The 18,206-nt window shown below is 45.6% G+C and overlaps 5 protein-coding genes across 5 annotated transcripts; 2 read left to right on the top strand and 3 right to left on the bottom strand.

The window, feature by feature from the left end:
* Positions 1-400: 400 nt before the first annotated feature.
* Positions 401-2,973, bottom strand: GL218_01088 (putative beta-glucosidase I; the record flags this gene model as incomplete). Its single annotated transcript, XM_033577535.1, has 2 exons — positions 401-1,912; positions 1,981-2,973. 2 exons carry the CDS (start codon positions 2,971-2,973, stop codon positions 401-403), a joined length of 2,505 nt encoding a protein of 834 aa, XP_033439451.1.
* Positions 2,974-5,544: 2,571 nt separating this feature from the next.
* Positions 5,545-6,621, top strand: GL218_01087 (uncharacterized protein; the record flags this gene model as incomplete). The annotated part of the gene is made up of 1 exon (XM_033577534.1): positions 5,545-6,621. The coding sequence occupies one exon, from the start codon at positions 5,545-5,547 to the stop codon at positions 6,619-6,621; it is 1,077 nt and encodes a 358-aa protein (XP_033439447.1).
* A 2,189-nt stretch (positions 6,622-8,810) lies between these two features.
* GL218_01085 (Succinyl-CoA-L-malate CoA-transferase beta subunit) lies at positions 8,811-10,527 on the bottom strand (the record flags this gene model as incomplete). The annotated part of the gene is made up of 2 exons (XM_033577533.1): positions 8,811-9,005; positions 9,070-10,527. The coding sequence occupies 2 exons, from the start codon at positions 10,525-10,527 to the stop codon at positions 8,811-8,813; spliced, it is 1,653 nt and encodes a 550-aa protein (XP_033439448.1).
* A 3,588-nt stretch (positions 10,528-14,115) lies between these two features.
* On the top strand, positions 14,116-14,691 carry GL218_01084 (uncharacterized protein; the record flags this gene model as incomplete). The annotated part of the gene is made up of 1 exon (XM_033577532.1): positions 14,116-14,691. The coding sequence occupies one exon, from the start codon at positions 14,116-14,118 to the stop codon at positions 14,689-14,691; it is 576 nt and encodes a 191-aa protein (XP_033439449.1).
* Positions 14,692-15,263: 572 nt separating this feature from the next.
* Positions 15,264-17,073, bottom strand: GL218_01083 (uncharacterized protein; the record flags this gene model as incomplete). Its single annotated transcript, XM_033577531.1, has 4 exons — positions 15,264-16,508; positions 16,576-16,814; positions 16,879-16,966; positions 17,023-17,073. 4 exons carry the CDS (start codon positions 17,071-17,073, stop codon positions 15,264-15,266), a joined length of 1,623 nt encoding a protein of 540 aa, XP_033439443.1.
* Between the last annotated feature and the right edge of the window lie 1,133 nt (positions 17,074-18,206).

The following is an 18,206-nucleotide window of genomic DNA, read 5'->3' as shown; positions in this document are numbered from 1 at the left end:
TACCTAGGTACTATTCGAAATGGTTACAAATTAAGTTGACTTATAGAAAGATCTTGTAAGATCGCGTCGCGTCTTGGAAATGTACCCCGCGTTTTTATTTTACGGATCCACTGCGGGGTCCATTCAGGGTCCAAGATGTACATATGTATATAGAGGTACCTAACCTTACATAAGGACTAGCACTATTACAGGTACCTAGTAGGTATTGCTGATTCATACAACACTAAGGATACTCTTTCTTCTATAACAAAAGTAAAATCTATTTCTCATCTCGTTCAATCATATCAAATATTTTCCTCCAATAAACCTATCTCGAATAAGACGCCTCGCCATAACTTTCATCAACATTCGTTACATTTCATGGGCAACAATTCCCATATTGGAATTCATTCAGAATTCATCACAACCCAGTCCACCAAAATGTATCGGCCACCTTGAACGAACCCTTCACGGCTTTACTTTCTTTAATATCACTGCTGTCACTGACAATGACATCGTATTCGCCTTCCTCGACGCACCATTGATCTCGTTCTTCGTCCCAGTAACTGGCCGCGTATTTCTTCGCAACCTTTACAGAAACTGTCTTAGTTTCGCCCGGTGCCAATTCTACCTTGGCAAAACCCTTGAGTTCTTTAACTGGTCGGTTTACCTTAGCTTTCTGTTTAGGCGCCACGTAGACCTGAGCAACCTCGGCACCCTTTACGCTGCCTGTATTTTTAACGGCAACTGATATAGTTAATTCCCCGTCTTTCTCGGTTACCGACAGGTCTGAAAAGGCAAAGCTTGTATAGCTTAAGCCGTGTCCGAAAGGGAATAAGACCTCGCGATCAGCAAATTCGTAGTATCGGTAACCGATATAGATGTCTTCGCCGTAGATTACTCGACCGCCTTCGGTTCGGTAATTCAGATATGCTGGATTATGCTGGACGCGGACTGGGAAACTAAGACTAAGCTTTCCAGAAGGATTCACATCACCGAAGAGAATATCCGCAATGGTATTTCCCGTCTCGTTACCGCCGTACCAAGCGTGGATAAGAGCATTTACGTCGTTGATCCAAGGCATCTCTACCGGTGTTCCGGACTGCATAACAACCGCGGTGTTAGAATTAGCTTTCGCGACAGCAGCGATCAAATCATCTAATCCAGGAGGGAGGCTCATGTCGGTGCGGTCATTGCCTTCGGTTTCCCATTCCGCGTTAAGACCGGCGCATACAATGACTTGATCAGCACCCCGAGCCAATTCGACAGCGTGCGCTATCTCAGCTTTGGGATCGACAATCTTGCAGCCACCAACCCTGAGTGCGCCGCCGTTGAGAAGAACCGCACCGCCTCCCAATTTGGACGTTGGGCTTGATCCAAACGTAACCTTGAAGTTGTATGTCTTTCCCTTTTCCAACTTGTAGGTCCCCTTTACTTCGACCGTAGCACTACCGAAGAAAGCCTCGCCTAATGTCTGTTTTGTGGTGTTGTCGACGATTAGCTCGTCATTAATATAAAGATTTGCCGATCCGGACACAACAACGCCGAATTCCCAGGTCGCGTCTTCCTCAGCAACTAACGATCCCTCAAGAGTTGCGTACCAGAGAGGACCTTTCACGTTCGGATTCGAGTAGTCAATTAGTAGCATCTCCGTCTTAAGAAGCTCTAGTTGGTCAACTGGTTGTCTATCCAGAATATCGTGTCCCTCTGTGTAAACCTTCATGGTCATTCCCTGTGCACCCTGGCCTGACTTAGTTGAATAACCGAGCAGTGGTAACAACTTGTGTGAGTATTGGCCTATTGTATAATCCGGAGGCGAAGACAACTTGTTACTCATACCGTCGAATGGAGTCACGGCATAGTATGCAGCCAAAGACGCGGATCCTCCTCCGTGATATGTTGCAACCTTGGCGTTTGGTCCAATAATTACGGTCTATGAATATCAAACAATTAGTTATTAGAACGTTACATTCTGGGCAGAGTTGATGGAGAATATCGTACCTTCTTATCCTTTTTAAGGGGAAGGATATCTTTCTCGTTCTTCAATAAAACAATACCCTCATTGCCTATCCGTCGAAGAAGCTCAGCTGTTTCAGGGGTATCAGCTGTACCTTCAGGGGCGTTCTCTTTCACGCCACTAGCCGCGCACTTTTTGATAAATTCCAACATAGCCTTCACTCTTTGATCTAGGATATGGGTGCGAACTTTGTCGGTTGAGACATTAAACTTCAACGGCTCGCCCCTAAACCGTGGCGGACCAGGCATCTCAAGATCAAGACCAGCTATGGCCGCCTCTGTAGTGCTGTATGTGCCGTACCAGTCACTCATGATCATTCCATCCCAACCCCATTCCCCACGTAGCATCTGGTCCAAAAGCTTGGGGTTCTCGCTACAGTACGTCCCGTTAACTCCATTATAACCTGTCATAAACGACGCCGGATTGGAATCGCGAACGACTAGTTGGAACGGCAGCGCATAAATCTCACGCAGTGCTCGTTCTGTGATGATTGCTTGAACAGCATTTCGTTTGTGTTCGTGGTCGTTACAGACGAAATGCTTAATAGTAGCTTGGATCCCGGTTGACTGGATACCCCTGACGAGCGCAGCTGCACCCAACCCAGCTAGGAAAGGGTCTTCGCCAAGCGACTCAAATCCTCGGCCACCTAGAGGACCTCGCTGCATGTTTATAGTAGGCCCTAAGATTGCGTGTGCTCCCTTTACCTTGGCCTCATCTCCCATTTTCCTTCCTGCTTCTTCTAGAAGTTCAAGATTGAAAGTAGCACCTAATCCGGTTCCACAAGGAAAGCAAGCAGCTTTAATACCATTAAAGAACTTGGTACCACGGACACCATTGGGCCCGTCAGTTAAACGCAACGAAGGAATACCGTGTTCTGGGAGGCCTTTTGTATGCCAAAAGTCGATACCTGCCAGAAGATCAACCTTGTCGCTCATAGAGAGCTTCTTGAGAACCTGCTCTACATTTATATCCGCCATGTTTACTTTGTCTCGACGACAGCTCGTAGAGAAAAAGTAGTGATGATAACAACAGCTACCGAGTATCTAGGACAGTGAAGAAAAGATGGAAGAAAGGTAGAGAGGAGGAGATTATGCTTTAAGCTACTCAAGGAATAACGTATTACTTATTACTACCTTTATAGCTCGAAACTAAGCCCACCGCTGCTACCGCCCACTACTTTCCTATCACATACAAGGTTCAACAACAGATAGCGTACAAGGAGGTACGACTAACGTTAACCAAGTAGGATACATAATTCATAGAAGTTACAGCTTGGCAGCGTATTTCGTGGGGTCATGTAAGATCGGCTCTCGTCTGCCGTCCCATCGTCTGTGACCCTCCAGCATTTTTCCCTGGCAAGGTATAAACACCCCCTTCCTTCCCCAAACGTATGAATTGTGACCCTCAAAACCGGAACACAATCGGGGGGGAAACAAGCCATTCAAGGAAAAGAAGGTTGAAGTGGTTTCTATCAAAGTAGTGTAGATCGACGCCGGGTCACGGGCCGCTTGACCCGCGCTCCCGTCCGAAGATTTCCCAGTAGCGCGCCGTAATAGGGGGGCTCCGAGGTTTCTCCTGTCCAACCATTAGCTCTGGTTACTGTTGTTATACAGCTGCCGACAGGGTCTTGGTATGTAGTCTTAAAACGCTTGGATGCAAGGTGCTGCTACGTCGGTTACAATGTTCGTCGTGAATTTGCCCCGAGTTCGCTAGGTTTTGTAGAGTGCTAAATAGGAAATAGGACCGATCGATTAGTTCGTTGACGGACTAGTCAGTGATTAGAGAGCATGGTGTTTTAGTCTATACACTGTTTTATACGATCTCGTATTATAGGCGGAAGTTGTGCTTACCCATGTCGTGTATATCAATCCTAAGCAGCTATATGGAAGATATATTCTCGATGTTGTGGTAGCGTACTAGTTATATAGGACACCATAGAAATTCATACATCTTCTGGAATCGAATATGAGGTCTATACAAGTATTTAAGTAACTGGTTTGTATTATCGTGAGCAATGTCATAACGCTTATTTAAATTGAAGATTGAAATCAGTTGCAAACCACAAGATGCGAATCGATATCATTACAGTACCCAACTGATTGTGAATTGGAGGGCAAGGTTTAGATATATTTAAAGAACTATATGTTATTTAAGAAGCACAAAAGAAAACAACGATTTTATGCTAACGGCTTTGGACTTGACGATTATGATTAGGTCACATATATACTGTCAAAAACACATACCCAGGTTGAGATCTTGAGTTGGTATTGGTCATATATTACAGCTCTTTTCAACGTAACACGACTGTAAATTCCTATAGCCACCGGTTCTAAATATGTTTATTATCTGAAGACTAACTTAAAAACGTCCGAATTCATTCATGACTTCTCATTGCAATGAGATTAGAGTCTAGTCAAACTCTTAATAACTATCTAATATAATGAATTAATCTCGGATAATATCATTATTTATTGTTCTTAATAATAATAAAGTTGTGTCCTCATAGCTGATTGGAAAAGTTATCCCTATTTTACTACTTAAAACTTGATGTAGTAACTAGTAAACGATGACTATGTTTAAAGAGAGCGCGGTAAGATTTCGAACTTACGTAGGACACCGAGCTGGTAGTCCTGTAGTATCCCTACCTACCTTAGTATTACGAAGTAGACTCATTATACCAATGTGTTATGAATACTACTAGTCGTATATCCCAAAACTATTATTTATTCTAGAATTATAACACTTGAGCTTTTAACTATCATCATATTCACTTAATGCTCATAGTTACCCAAGCGAAACAATTAATGCTCAAAGATGTCATATTGCCAGCCTAGTTAAAAAGCAATAAGACAATGCTGTTTCCGAAGCCTCGGAACGGCGGTGGAAAGGCAAATATGACGTAAACTCTGAAAATTATGAATCATGACCATCGGCTTTAACATATATTTGCTGATTAATAGTACAATTAAATCCTAGCTCGTTATGGCTTGTTAATGGCTTTTATCTGTTTAAACCCGTAAATTCCTGCGTCTACATAGTAAATGGGGTAGAATGCGGCGTAGGTTAAGTATGTCATGCGGCGCCGGGCACGGTGCAACCGAATTCGCCGTTTAGTTCCGAACCTTGGATTCCAGGATAAGACCCAATAAAGACGACGGGATCCGGATGGGGTCTCATGCTTAAACCGGAGCTAACAATTATGCCGAGGTATTGGTCTGGTTAGGTTAATTGTATTATATGTTTCAAAATTGGCTATATGCGGTAGAGTAGGCTTAGAGTCAACTACCGAATCGGAGTAACCTAGTGATCTACTTACCTCCTAGATATAACTTATGGCGTTAGTCTAGATCAAGTCGCTCGGGTGAAAACATCGGGTTATGTAGAGTATAAAGGGTGCCATCTATATGATACTTGAAGCTTCCGGATTACCGAAACACCTTGACATAGCTTTCTTCCCCCTTTTCACCTCTCGCAACCATTTTGAAAAAACATTCCAAGTTTTCGAAAGGAACCCATAACCACCAATTCCTTGAGCTCAAATAACTGTAATGGCAGCACCGCATCGAGTTCTCCTTACGGGAGCAAACGGTTATATTGCGCAGCATATTTTGTCGCAACTACTTGAAGCGGGGTTCTCGGTACGCGCCGTCGTTCGTTCGGAGTCTAAGATTGACGTCCTCAAAAAGAGCTTTCGCAAATATGTGGACACGCCGCAGCTAGACTTTGGTGTCGTATCCGATATCACTGTTGCCGGCGCCTTCGATGACGTCTTGGTATCTAACCCGCCGTTCGACATCGTCCTCCATACGGCCTCGCCTTTCTTCATCCGGGCGGTTAAGAGCATAGACTTTTTAGACCCAGCTATTAAAGGCACAACAGAAATTCTGTCGGGTATAACCCGCGTGGCACCAAGCGTCAAGCGGGTCGTCGTCACATCATCGTTCGCTGCTATTGGTGATATGGCTGGAAACCCAATCGCAAACCCCCAAAGAATCTTTACAAGAGATGATTGGAACCCTACGACGTTTGAACAAGCGTTAGCAACGGATGACCCGAACGTAACATACCCGGCTAGTAAAGCGCTCGCGGAGAAGGCGGCGTGGGATTTTGTAAAAGAGGGTAAAGGCAACTTTGAGTTGGTGACGTTAAACCCGCCCGGAGTCTACGGACCACTCTTTGACGCCTCTCAAATTGCCAAGCCAGAAGATCTCAATACGAGCACAAGCTTAATTTATCAGGCTTTGTTACGGCCTGGCTTGAAGTCGACTGATCCCGTTCCTCCTACATTCCTATATCTTTGGGTTGACGTACGCGACCTTGCACGAGCTCACATACTGGCTGCTACTAAACCCGAGGCTGCAAACAAACGATGGTTCGTCGTTGCAGGCGAATTAAGTCAGCAGGAAATGGCCAACTATCTGCGCGAGACGTTGCCAGAAAAGCGAGACGTGATACCCGTAGGCGAGCCAGAGAAGACGCAGAAACCGGAGGGATTCTACGGAGCAAGCGCCCCTGAAACCGAAGAGGTACTGGGCGTAAAGTATAGATCGGCTGCAGAATCTATCAAGGATCTAGCGCTGCAGTTAGTTGAGATCGAGAAGAGAGCAGTAGCTTCATCCTCATGAATCAAGGTGTTAAGATGTCAAGATGTCAAGATGGGAATACATTAAGTTGGTTGTTGTTTTTATTAGAAAGCCCAGCTCATTATCGATAGCTAAAGAGAGATGCATAATCAATTCTATTACATAAATACATGTACCTCTTTAGGTGCCTAACATAAAATTAGGTATATAATGCCATATCGCACAAACATTAGGTTAGGTTTATGCTATTGACACCCAAACTTTAAAAATCAAGTGCCTCTTGCTACAGTCGATATGTATTGATATAAATTACAGCACGGTGTTACACATACAGCTAATGTTTTGAGTGGTAAAATGCTGCAGAAGGAATGGGTATGTGGGGTTAACGTGGTACATACCCTCTGTAACTGCCCCTCGATTCCCTAAGGCTTACATGTACATGCATAATTCCCTAAAAAACATAATGTGGAGCTTCTACGTACAACTTCACAGCTTCATAGCTTCATTCATTCCTACTACATGTAAGGTAGGTATGTTTATTTAAATATAAAAGTTCAAGATTTAACTTCTAAGCATTTGGTCAAATTGACTTCATTTATTGATCTCTAAAAGGAAAAAGGACAGGTACCGAATACTTCATATCGAAAGACTCGGAATTTCTTCGTGACAAACAGATTGTTATGCATTGATATTCCTCATTATCTTCAACACACCACACTTATTCCTTCTCCAACTTAAATACCTTAGGTATCTACGGAATACATTCATGTCAATTTAACGCCTCGATTAACTTGATGCTTTCATTAACGCACCTACTTTCGCCATGACAGACAACCAGGCGGATTCCGATTTTCGCTCCATCATCAATGCTGCTGCTGCAACGTGGTATTCGAGACACACGAGTTCACCCGAAAATATCCAATCTAATAGTGAGTATTATGGTTTTCCGTCTGTACGCCATACCCATAACTTACGGTCTTCTAAAGGTAGTAGTCGACAAGGAGACGGTTCCAACCACGTAGATGAAAATGAGGGTCCGGCAATAAATGGCCCGGCAACGAATGGTTCGGCATTCCATAGTGATCTAAGTACCTGGGAAAGCGCATTGGAAGTTCTACCGGATGAGATGAAAAATACGCCACTCCCGGTTCACCCGCTCGCCCAAGCTTTGGCAGAGCAGCATACCTTACGTCAAGTCGAATGGAATGCATATAGACAGCAAGGTGGATTCAAACCAAGGACAGCTATTGACCATTGTTCCTTGATGATCTACTTATCAGGACAAGTCAACCCAAATCCGTGTCGTAATTGTCGGTTAAAGAATGGCCCCTACGCCCGCTGTATCGTGTCACCTCCCTCAGTTCTCGCATTGAGCAGCATTAGGCACGCATGTGCCAATTGCACCTACCAGAATCAGCATAAGAAGTGTACAAATCTCCCTATCAATGACGAGGAATTGGTAGCGAAGAGTCGGATGGCTAGATCGACCCAGAAGTTAAAGAAATCCACCCCGATGAAGCCCGTTGGCCGGAGACCTAATTCTGTTCTTGATAGCACTCCTCACTATAGTCCAAGGTACAAACTAGATCATGGGCACATGATTCGCAAACCTACACCGCAGAATCTTACTGCAGATGCATTCGGCGACAAGCTCCGTCTAATTCGTTCATGGTCACCGCGATCTCGACGGCTGATGAAGGCTGAAATAATGCAATGGGAAGCAGCAATTATGACCGTCGAGGCTGAGAAGACCCGACCTTCACGTATAGACCGTACGCTCGATGGTCAAGGCCAGCTCGATATATCCAATAAGCATATTGGCCTCCCACCTGCTTCACTAACACCTTCGCACCCCGGTGGATCTTATTCGGGCTTGGTCGGCGCTGCTTCAATGGACGAGTCTTTGGATGAAATAGAAGCTGAGGAATATGGTGAGATATATAGCCAGCATCAGATGGCAGAGGATGATGAAGAGGAAAAAGAAGGGGAGAGTGATTACGAAGGCTCACCGTGGGTTGCTTTCAACGGTGTAGGATCCGGACTAAAACGTCCGCTTTAAGGAGTCTGAGATACCTAATAGATAGGAAAAGGCCGCATTTCAACGTTGACCAAACATATCAGCTTGTTCAATTGCCTCAATAGTGAGTTGATATCCAAATTGATTTAGTTGGGTACCTACATATACCACTAATAATGCAAATAGCATCGGCTGGGTCTATTCTATCCTATCATTAACTTGGCCACTTGGCTTCGTGCGTCCCTCTTAAACAGCTCCCTAAATCATATACTAACCTAGTCGTCTCATATGTAGCTGCGGGCCCAACAAATACCATATCCTCATCAGGCTCTCCAAGGTCAGCCTTGAGAGTTAAGTAATATCTTGGATCTAATAATTGCGGTACCTTCTCCGGCAAACCGCGTACCAACTAATAAATATATTTTAGCACATGAACTCACAGCGAGCACAAATTTCTGAAGCACAGTACTCACCACCCTTGCTTGTCTGTGCAAATCATCGTAGTGCCGCGATTTTAAGTCCGGCCACATATAGCGTAAGGACTGCTGTACTTCCGGGCTCTGGGTTCCAAGGGATATTATGAAGCTGTTGAGCTGATTTAGTGACATGGACACAAGATAATTGCCCCCTTTCTTCGATCGCTTGTCTAGCGCATTTATGATACCGATGCACCCTACGATGCCAGTCTGGAAGTCGGAATTGGGCAGAAATGGCATCACCGGCTCATCGACATTCCACATCCGAGCAAATAACCATGCAACTCCCGTCACGGCGTCGCTGATCTGCTGCCATCCGCTGCGATGCTTCCATGGGCCCTTCCAACCGTAGCAGTTCTCGCGCGCGTATACGATGCCCTTACCCCGTCTCCTAGCTATCTCATGTACATACTTTGGTCCGAATCCGAGCTTCTCTAGAGCGCCTGGCCGGTAGCCATCGAGCACGACGTCCGCGTCTTCTATTAGATGCCGGAGTGCTTCCCGTCCTTCTTCGCTCTTCAAATCGAGGTGAGCGTCCCGCTTGCCGAGGTTACTCTCGAATAATACAATCCCTAGATCAGGCAGTTTCGTATTCGATACCCTAACTACAGTAGCCCCAAACAACGCCGCCAGCTTCGCCATCGTTGGGCCTGCAATCGCCCGTGTGAGATCAACGATCTTGATACCCTCTAAGGGCCTATATGTCTTGGTATCGACCTTCGGCCACGGCACCGGCGGTAAATTTTCGTTAAGAAACTCTTCTAGTATATACAACCCGTCGTTAGCTATAGCTTTTGCTTGCTCAGTCTCGCGGTACTCTTCGGGAGTAAAACAGATTCCGCCCGCCTGCCTCCAGTACTCGTTAGCTTCGATATCCAACCAATCTGCGTCAAATTTTTGCACTCTCTCCGAGAGCCCCTTAATCGCCTCCATTTCGTCTGCAACATCCTTGTGCGCCGGCAACCCGAGCATCCGGAGGCTCCGGTCGGAATCCAAGCCGCCATGTAAGTGGAACCAGCGGCCATCCCGCGTCGGGTAAACATTAGTGACAAGCCGCCTCCAGAATGTGAACTGCTGCGTAGTATCATAGATTGAGTACCGCTTAACTAGCTCTGGGTCGGAAACCGGTTTCCCGCCGACCCGCAGAAGCCAGAACGAGAAGAGAAATGCGGAGGCGACGTCACTGTTCACGACAACGCGCTGGTCGGTGAGACCATACCGCTCAGTAGCCACAGCATTCCCAAAAGTCGCGAGTAAAGCCCATAGCGCCGCACTTGACTCGGTGCACTTTATGGGGGCGGGTAAGAAGGGTACTTTTAGCGCCGAAGAATCAAACGAAGTGCGCTGCACTGCATCTTGGACAGACTGCGGGATCTGTAGACGTGGATCCGTAAGAAGCACCGAGTGTAGGATGCGCGATGCTTCCTTTTGAATAGTGTAGTCTCCGTCCGCCATTGTTTATATGTTTCTATTAAGACGTGTCTCGCTATTTCGAATTTATTTACTTAGGGATCTCATGAGTATTATCTTATAAATTCGTACATATAATATATCAATGCACTCATATAGACACCTATACATATATGCAGGGAGGCTAGGCGCATGTGGAATTGTATACTCGCCTATCTAAAATACAGGAGACTGCGAAACAGGGGGGAAACAAGACCCCAATATCCTGCGGGGAAAATACACGGCATGACGCGAGTAGCATTTTATCCGCGGCTGCGAACTGCACGTAGGAGAACTGATGTCGGTAGATCAATAGCGGCTGAATGATATGTGTGGAGGTTATTGGAGACTTTGATGTTAAAGATATTGTGAGGTATTATTTCCTATCTTGTCAAATGAGTATCTGGATTCATCTTTCTATTAGGTCAAAGTCTTTTATAAATAATTCCTTCTTACTTAATTATATTTCGAAGTTTATCACTATTAAACACTATTAGCATTATGAATATTGATTTATGCTCATACAAGAATAATAGTACTTATTACCTAACCCAACCCGTTTCAATTAAGTACCTAGAATCGTTACAAACTTGTAGCCCTTGCCGTAAATTATTAATTCATAATACACCTAGTACCTGACTCATATATAGAGTTTACCGTCTAAGAAGTTGTGACCTCGTGCCGTCGCTAGTCTGTCTCAGAAATAATTACACACAGGGGTTTCCCTTCTAGCCTTTTCTCTTCTTACCTTAGGTACATGTAGACTTTCCACTTTACAATATAACAACTCCGTTCTTCATGTCTCTTACCCAGATATATGACATGCCAAATCCGATCTGTCAATTTACTCGTAGAGCTCTGTAGCTCTACTCAAGTAAATATGATGCTCTAAGAGTTAGTCTTCTTGGGCATACATTATATTCTGTATCAAACCACCTTTGTAATGGCGTCGACTATTTCAAGCTCTTCGACGAGCTCTTCTCCTGTTTCCTTCCAAGATCCTGAAGATTTAACTATTGAACTTCAACCCGCGCCTCTGCGCCTCCCTCGACGAAGAACTGATCCGAATCTCGATGGAACGAACTCCGTAGCCGAAGAACAAATGTCTACTGCAGACGGAGATAATTCTACTCTTATTGCCCATCGAGAAAGTATTGGCCCTCCACTACTAGCCAAGAGTCTATCGCAACACCGCGCTCCAGCCCACAGATTAGGACCTCTTGTATCAAAATTCGAGACCCTTGATGCAGTAAAGAATGCTGATACCATCTCACCTCTCGATTCTAAATCTAATGCGATTCCCCAAGTCCAGAGGCCATTGAGACACAGCCGAGCGAGTGAATCTTTACAATCTATTGCTTCAGAGAAGTATTCGACCCCTGCGAACCCCTTAGATGTTCCTCCAAGACAAGTTGAATCCCCACCATCATTCAGCAATAGGCCAAAACTCCCAATCAAAACAGTACCAAAGAAAGCCTCTGTGGAAGATAATGTTGAAGCAAGCTCTAGCTTCCACGGGGTAGTAAAGGAAGACAAATTCATCAAAGAGAAAGGGAAATCTCCGGAAAAAGAAGTTTCGTCTATTCGGGAATTGAAAGAAAGTAATCGGAGTTCGGACTATCCCCAAAATATCACTTCTCCGACAGGCAATGGACCTGGATAGGATCCAAGGTTGATTTCAGATCGGAAAAGGGTTTTTGAGAATAGTAGTGGTAAGTTCGCTGATGAAGATTCCGTTGTTAGGATGAAATATTGGGCAAGGCTAAATGGATAGAAGGTTCCCCTATCACCAAGTCGATAAGCTCAACCTCAAACCAATTAGCGGGCCAGAAGACGGTGTCTACTCTGGCAACTAACTCATCACAGCCTCTTCTGACACTTAATTCTCCTCAGGGAAATTCACCAACCAAGTCCAAACTTCAAACTGTCTCTACTGATAATCCTCTCAAATATCCTCAAAAAGGGGGTGTCGGAAAAGATGAGCAAAGTCACCATCATCACACTGAGCAGCTAGTGCACAGAAAAGGTGAACTTACGGCTTCATCAAAAATCCCTGTAAAAAGGGCACAGATGAGCGTTGCAGATCTTCGCAAATCCTTCGAGAAAAACATACAGGCGACTGGGCCCGAACCCCATATGTCAGATAAGTCTAAGCTATCTTCGGAGATATTCAACGATCGTATTGCTCGAATTAGCAAGGAAACAGTCCATTCCTATCACTCTTGCAATCGAAGAAGTACTTCTTCCACCAGAAAAACAGCCCAGAAAGATAGTATAGCTACCCAGCCGCCTCGGAATCGAAATCTTATCCATACCAGGTCTGAAAATAGATTATCAGAACAGTCTCTATCACTTCCATATACCGCCAGCACATCAGAACTTATCAAGACAGCTTATCAGCCGGAGAGCAGTCGACCTCGCCACATAAACAACCGTAACCTCGATGGAGCTATGTCGCTTGAGGACGAAGTGACTCCAGATGCCGCGGGAGGACTGAATGAACCCAGCACCACGGCCATCCCCAATGCTCAAGCCATTAGAGGAAACAGATCCTCCCGTATAGGTAGAATTCATTCGATCCTAGTTAATAATTCAAAGGCAAGCTTCAACAGCATAATGACAAGTAGACATCCTATAGCGCATAATGGAGTAACGCCAGAATCAAGCAGGGCTCAAAAGCCTGCATCAAAGTTAGTATCAAAACAGGCATCTACAGCAAGATGCTCAGCCAAAGTAGCTGACCTTCGGAGAATCTTTGAGAGGTCCTCACCTCGAGAGTCGTCTCCGAACTCATTTAAGTCTTTTTGGCAAAATAGGGGTCGCAATAAGCCAACAGTCGAAACAGAAAAAGCTTCTACTATTCGACAAGGCTTAAATATGTCATCAACCACATTGACCACACAGATAGGCCCCGTGAATAAGGTCAAATTTCCTGAGTTAACAACAGAGATATCAGTTAATGATTTCGCCTGTGACTTCTCTGGGCCATAGGATGGTGCGCGACCAGTAACACCAGGGGCGCACGCGGAAACGAATACCGTTGGAAGCCAGTCAATTAAACAAGAATCCCCTGTAAAAGATCGTATCCAACAGTTCGAAACTTTGGAAACAGGCGCATTAGAAAATATTTCAACTCCGAGTTACCACGATGTTAACTCAAATATTTCTCCTATTAAACAAAAAGCCGATACTAATCAAACAGAACCTCAAGCTAATCGGCGCTCGCTTAGACAACGGAAAGTAAGATTGTGGCGGCGAATCTCGAATACGTTTACTCGATCGATCGACGGAGTGAATAACAACGGTAATCACGGGGATCAATCTGGTTCAGGCCGGGATAATGATATTAATAATGTCCCATCATCCTCGATACGTCGTCGACCTCGATATCGTCGTTCAAATCTCTTTGGTTATCATCTGTACCGCACATCTGAAGTAATTCAGTCATCGACTGACTCGGTTTATACAAGATCAAATATCAATATCAATGAAGAGTTAATTGAGAGGCTTGAGAGTCAGCATCCATATATAGCTTATAGGCGATCACCGTCTAGTTATCTATCAATGCGCAAAACGTTTCCTTTCTTAGCTCGTATGTCGGATGATCTAGGCTGTTCAGATGAATTCGACGATTTTGGACTCGACGGCTCCGTATTGTCCAAGGCCATGCGCCGACGGGATCGGTCATCTGCCGGACAAACCTCACAAGGCCCATCCTCGCCTTTGTCTTGTAGTGATTCTAACGCCGTATCGAGTACCACGTCTAAACAAACGACGGCAGAGCGCAAGCGTCGCCGGTTAGAAGAGAAAGAGCTCCGAAAAGAGCAGAGACAGAAAAATAAAGAAAAGGCGATAGAAAAGGGCAAAGGAAAAGAGGCAGCAATAGACGACAACCAGGGAGCGGAGAGTGCACAAGATAGGGAGAAGGGCAAGGATACCGAAGGCAAGAAAAAAGAAAGTAGTTGGAGCAAAAAGACGGCCTCTGGGTTTATGGTGAGACAAATCCACGATATTAAGCTGAAGCATCCGAAGCCGAGGAGACCAGGTCAAATAAAAAAGATTGTCAACATGTACAAGGACAAGTCTACCAGCGGGATCAGACTCGGCAAGGGAAGCGGTATTAGCTCCGGGTCAGGTACTACGGGTGCCGCAGGCGCGTCAAGCAACTGAACCAGCAAACTTTCTGGTATTAGGCATCGGCGTAAAGGTTAGGAGCGGTAAGCAAATAGTATTAGTTATCAGGATGTTGTAGACTCGGAGCCTGTCGAATGATGAAGGAAACAGGGGAAGACGACCATGAGTGGCACAGAGCTGTCTTATCGAGTATTGGATACCCCCGTGGTCAACCATTATCGAACTAGCTAGAGGACCACGGAGGAGAAGACGTAATGGAACACCTAAGATACAGAAGACATCCTTTAGCCAATGAGAGAAAAGGGGTTATCCGGGTATGCGCTATGAGAAATACATATATTCTGTCTAGCACCGCGGACTTCGATAGACTCGAGGTGTCTTGAAACGCTCCTATGTTAACAACTAAAACTCCATTATCTCCCGTTCGCGTCTTGACCCTACTAAGCCTAAACATCAAACTGTAGGCATTAGACCCTTGTTTGGATAGACAGCCATACCAGGCCAGGTAGGTAATTGTAGACCCAGCGACTTCTTTACACCAAAGTAGCTATCCATATTAATAGCCTTCATACCTTCATATCTTCATACCAATACCTTCCTTATATAACTTACCCAACAAGTCCCATCCCCCTCCCAATCTTCCTCGCAAGTGCCTTCTTCAAAAACCACTCCCGCGCCAATCCGCGCGTCGTCCGGGCGAAAACCGCAGGACTTATACGACCGCGCTCAACAGCGCGTCCAAGCACGAATATCGCATCCCCGAGAGCGCGCTCCTCGGCTACCACATCGTATAACTGGTTTGCGACGACGGTCGGCGCGACTAATAAATCGTCGATAGGAGGAGGTGCGCGTGTGCGTGCGTTGGATACTACACGATCTGCTTCATGGAGGGAGTGTTGCAGGATCGAGTTGTTGGACGCTAGCATTGCCGATAAGGGGCCTAGGGCCGAGGCGTCGGATTGTAGGTTCTGTAACGCGGAGAGCATGGCGGTTCGTTGGGCAGAGAGACCGGCTAGGGAGGACTCGTTTTGGACGCGGGCGTGCTGGCGTAGACCATAGAGGGTTGAGGCGAGTTGTTGGAGGAGGGCGTCCTTTTCGGGGTTCGGGGGGATGGGAGGTGGTGGGAGGTCATTGGCGGAGGGCTCTGGTAAGGCTAGGGAGAAGGGCTCGTCCATGAGATCAGGGGGTGGGGGAGGTTTGGGGATTAGTTGCGCTGGAGGTTGTCGTGGTGGGGGGTGCTGCCAAGTTGGAGGCGGGCCGGCGTATGGTGACTGTCCTGGGACGACGGTAGCGTTGTATGGGATGGGAGTTACGGGGGATATCATGGATGCGCGGCGGGAATCCTGTGGTGTAAGTCCGAGAGGAGGTGGGCCGCCTTGCTGATACACATGCTGCTGAGGCTGGGGTTGATACTGGACATTAGGGGGTGGTTGTTGATACGATTGTGGTGGATGGGGTGGTAGGGGAGGTGCTGCGTCGTATCTTGAGAGTCGATTTGGTTGCGGAGACTGCGTTGCTGCTGGTGCACCATACTGGCTTGACTGCCGATGAAAATCTTCTGGTAGAGGTGGTCGTGGGGGACCGTCCGTATAAGTGGTCGGGCCTGACACTACCTGAGGAAGGTCGCTGCCTTTGGGAGGAGGTGGCGGCGGCCTTGGATCCTGTGTATGTGGAGATGGAACCTGCTGAGGAGTCTGCCTTGACATATCAGGGGGTAGAGGAGGAACCGGTGGAGGGGTCGGGGTTGGAACGGATTGTTGCGGTACAGGAGGAGCTTGCTGGCGCGAGACAACTGGAGGCTCTTTCGCAAATATGTCTCTGAGTATAGCGATAAAGTCTAACAGAGAAGATTTCTGGTTAAACACTATTAGTACTTTATTGTATAGACAAAATATCAGCTATTATAGACGATATACATACATCCCAGAACTCGGCCCATCCTACGAGATAAGGATGATATATGCGTCCCTGGGGATCAACATGTTGGCCAGGCCGTACCATCATATTCTCTGTAGGCGTGACATAGCCTAGAGGTGCCTCGCGCGGGTAGGCGTGCGGTATCCATAACGATATGGGAAATCGGTAGGTGGTACCGCGAAATGTGACGGGGATGGTGCCGGATAAGTGTAAGAGGAGGGCAGACACGCCGTTGTCGAAAGCTAGGAGATCGTTAGAAAGGGCTTATTAATTGAGAATGATGAATAGTAGATAATTGTTTCGTACTATGGACATCGGTTCTAGGCGATAGTGAAGGGTATTGAGATAGCGCTTGGGCTACATCGTTGTATGTGCGGTTAACATCTTGGTATTCCTATATAATTGATGCTATTAGAATTAATATGAAGCTATTTGCATGATATATCTTACGCTCGTTAAAACGCTATATAACCAATTCAATATGTGCTGCTGGACCACCATTTTGGGAATCCTTCGCAGCGAATTATGGTCGTAGTAGCCGCGTCATGATAATTGATTGGTGTTGAGCTTCGGGGGGGGTTTTGTGATAATAATGGAGAGAATGTAATGGGAAGCCTTGCACTGAGCTGCCCGCCAAGGCTGATAAAACACTTATAAAAGTATAGCCAATCATAGTGGGGTTTCCCCTTGAAAAATAGAAATGACGTAAGCAAGTACTAAACACAGCGTACAGCAGCTACAACATACACTTACAAAACTTAAGCCGATGAATTCCCAGGTTAGCCTCACATGTCAATTATGTAATAGTTTCACAGAGGCAACTTTTCTTCTCTTCTCTTCTCCAAAGTCTTCTCCGTTTTCTTTCATCCCACGCCTCAAAGTACCCTTCTTTTTTTTTTCCAAGGATACTCCTGCACGAGCATCCTTGCGACATCTTGGATCAGCCGACCCGGAAGATATTCTAAGTTTTAGCGCGGTAATACCCGATAACTTAACATCCGCCGGCATCGGGTTCTTCTTTAAAAGCTGCTCCAACAAGAACTTATACAATTTAACTATTGTTAATTATTCAATGAGATAACCTGACTTGTCTAGATCTAGATCCATCCCACATTATCAGATTCTACGGAAAACCAATGGCGCCATATCACCCGCAGGTGAAGTGTGCCATGTGCCATTTTTTTTCTTTTATTAATCACCACCCACATGTATGTAACAAGACGAGTTGTCTATATTCTCTTCGGTCAACAACTTAAGGATATTTATTCCCCCCTTTTCTCTCCTCATACAATTAAATTGATGAGTAAAAATGATCCATTATTAATACCTAAACTCCCGCTGGATCCGCCTTTCCGAAACCTTGATGGTCTAGCCTAGGTTAAGGAATTACACCTTTTCTCCTCTTTATAAGTTAGACTTTTCCCACTTCTTTAGTCTTGAGTCTTTAATTGTTTCCCTCTCCTACAAAACATATCTAAGTACTCATATTCATACTCATACTCATACTCAGCTTTAAGACAAGAGACTTTTATCGCCAATTCTTAACGCAATTACATGCTCACAACTCAACTATTATTTCGCACGGCTGAGGAGTATTACAGAATAAATCTGTATACTCCTTGCGTCAGGAATTA

This window comes from Daldinia childiae, assembly GCF_008694065.1.
Source record: "Daldinia childiae strain JS-1345 chromosome Unknown Scaffold2, whole genome shotgun sequence".
In the NCBI taxonomy this organism is placed as follows: Eukaryota; Fungi; Ascomycota; class Sordariomycetes; order Xylariales; family Hypoxylaceae; genus Daldinia; species Daldinia childiae.
The sequence above is the reverse complement of the archived record's forward strand: the minus strand, read 5'-3'. Positions and strand labels throughout refer to the sequence as shown.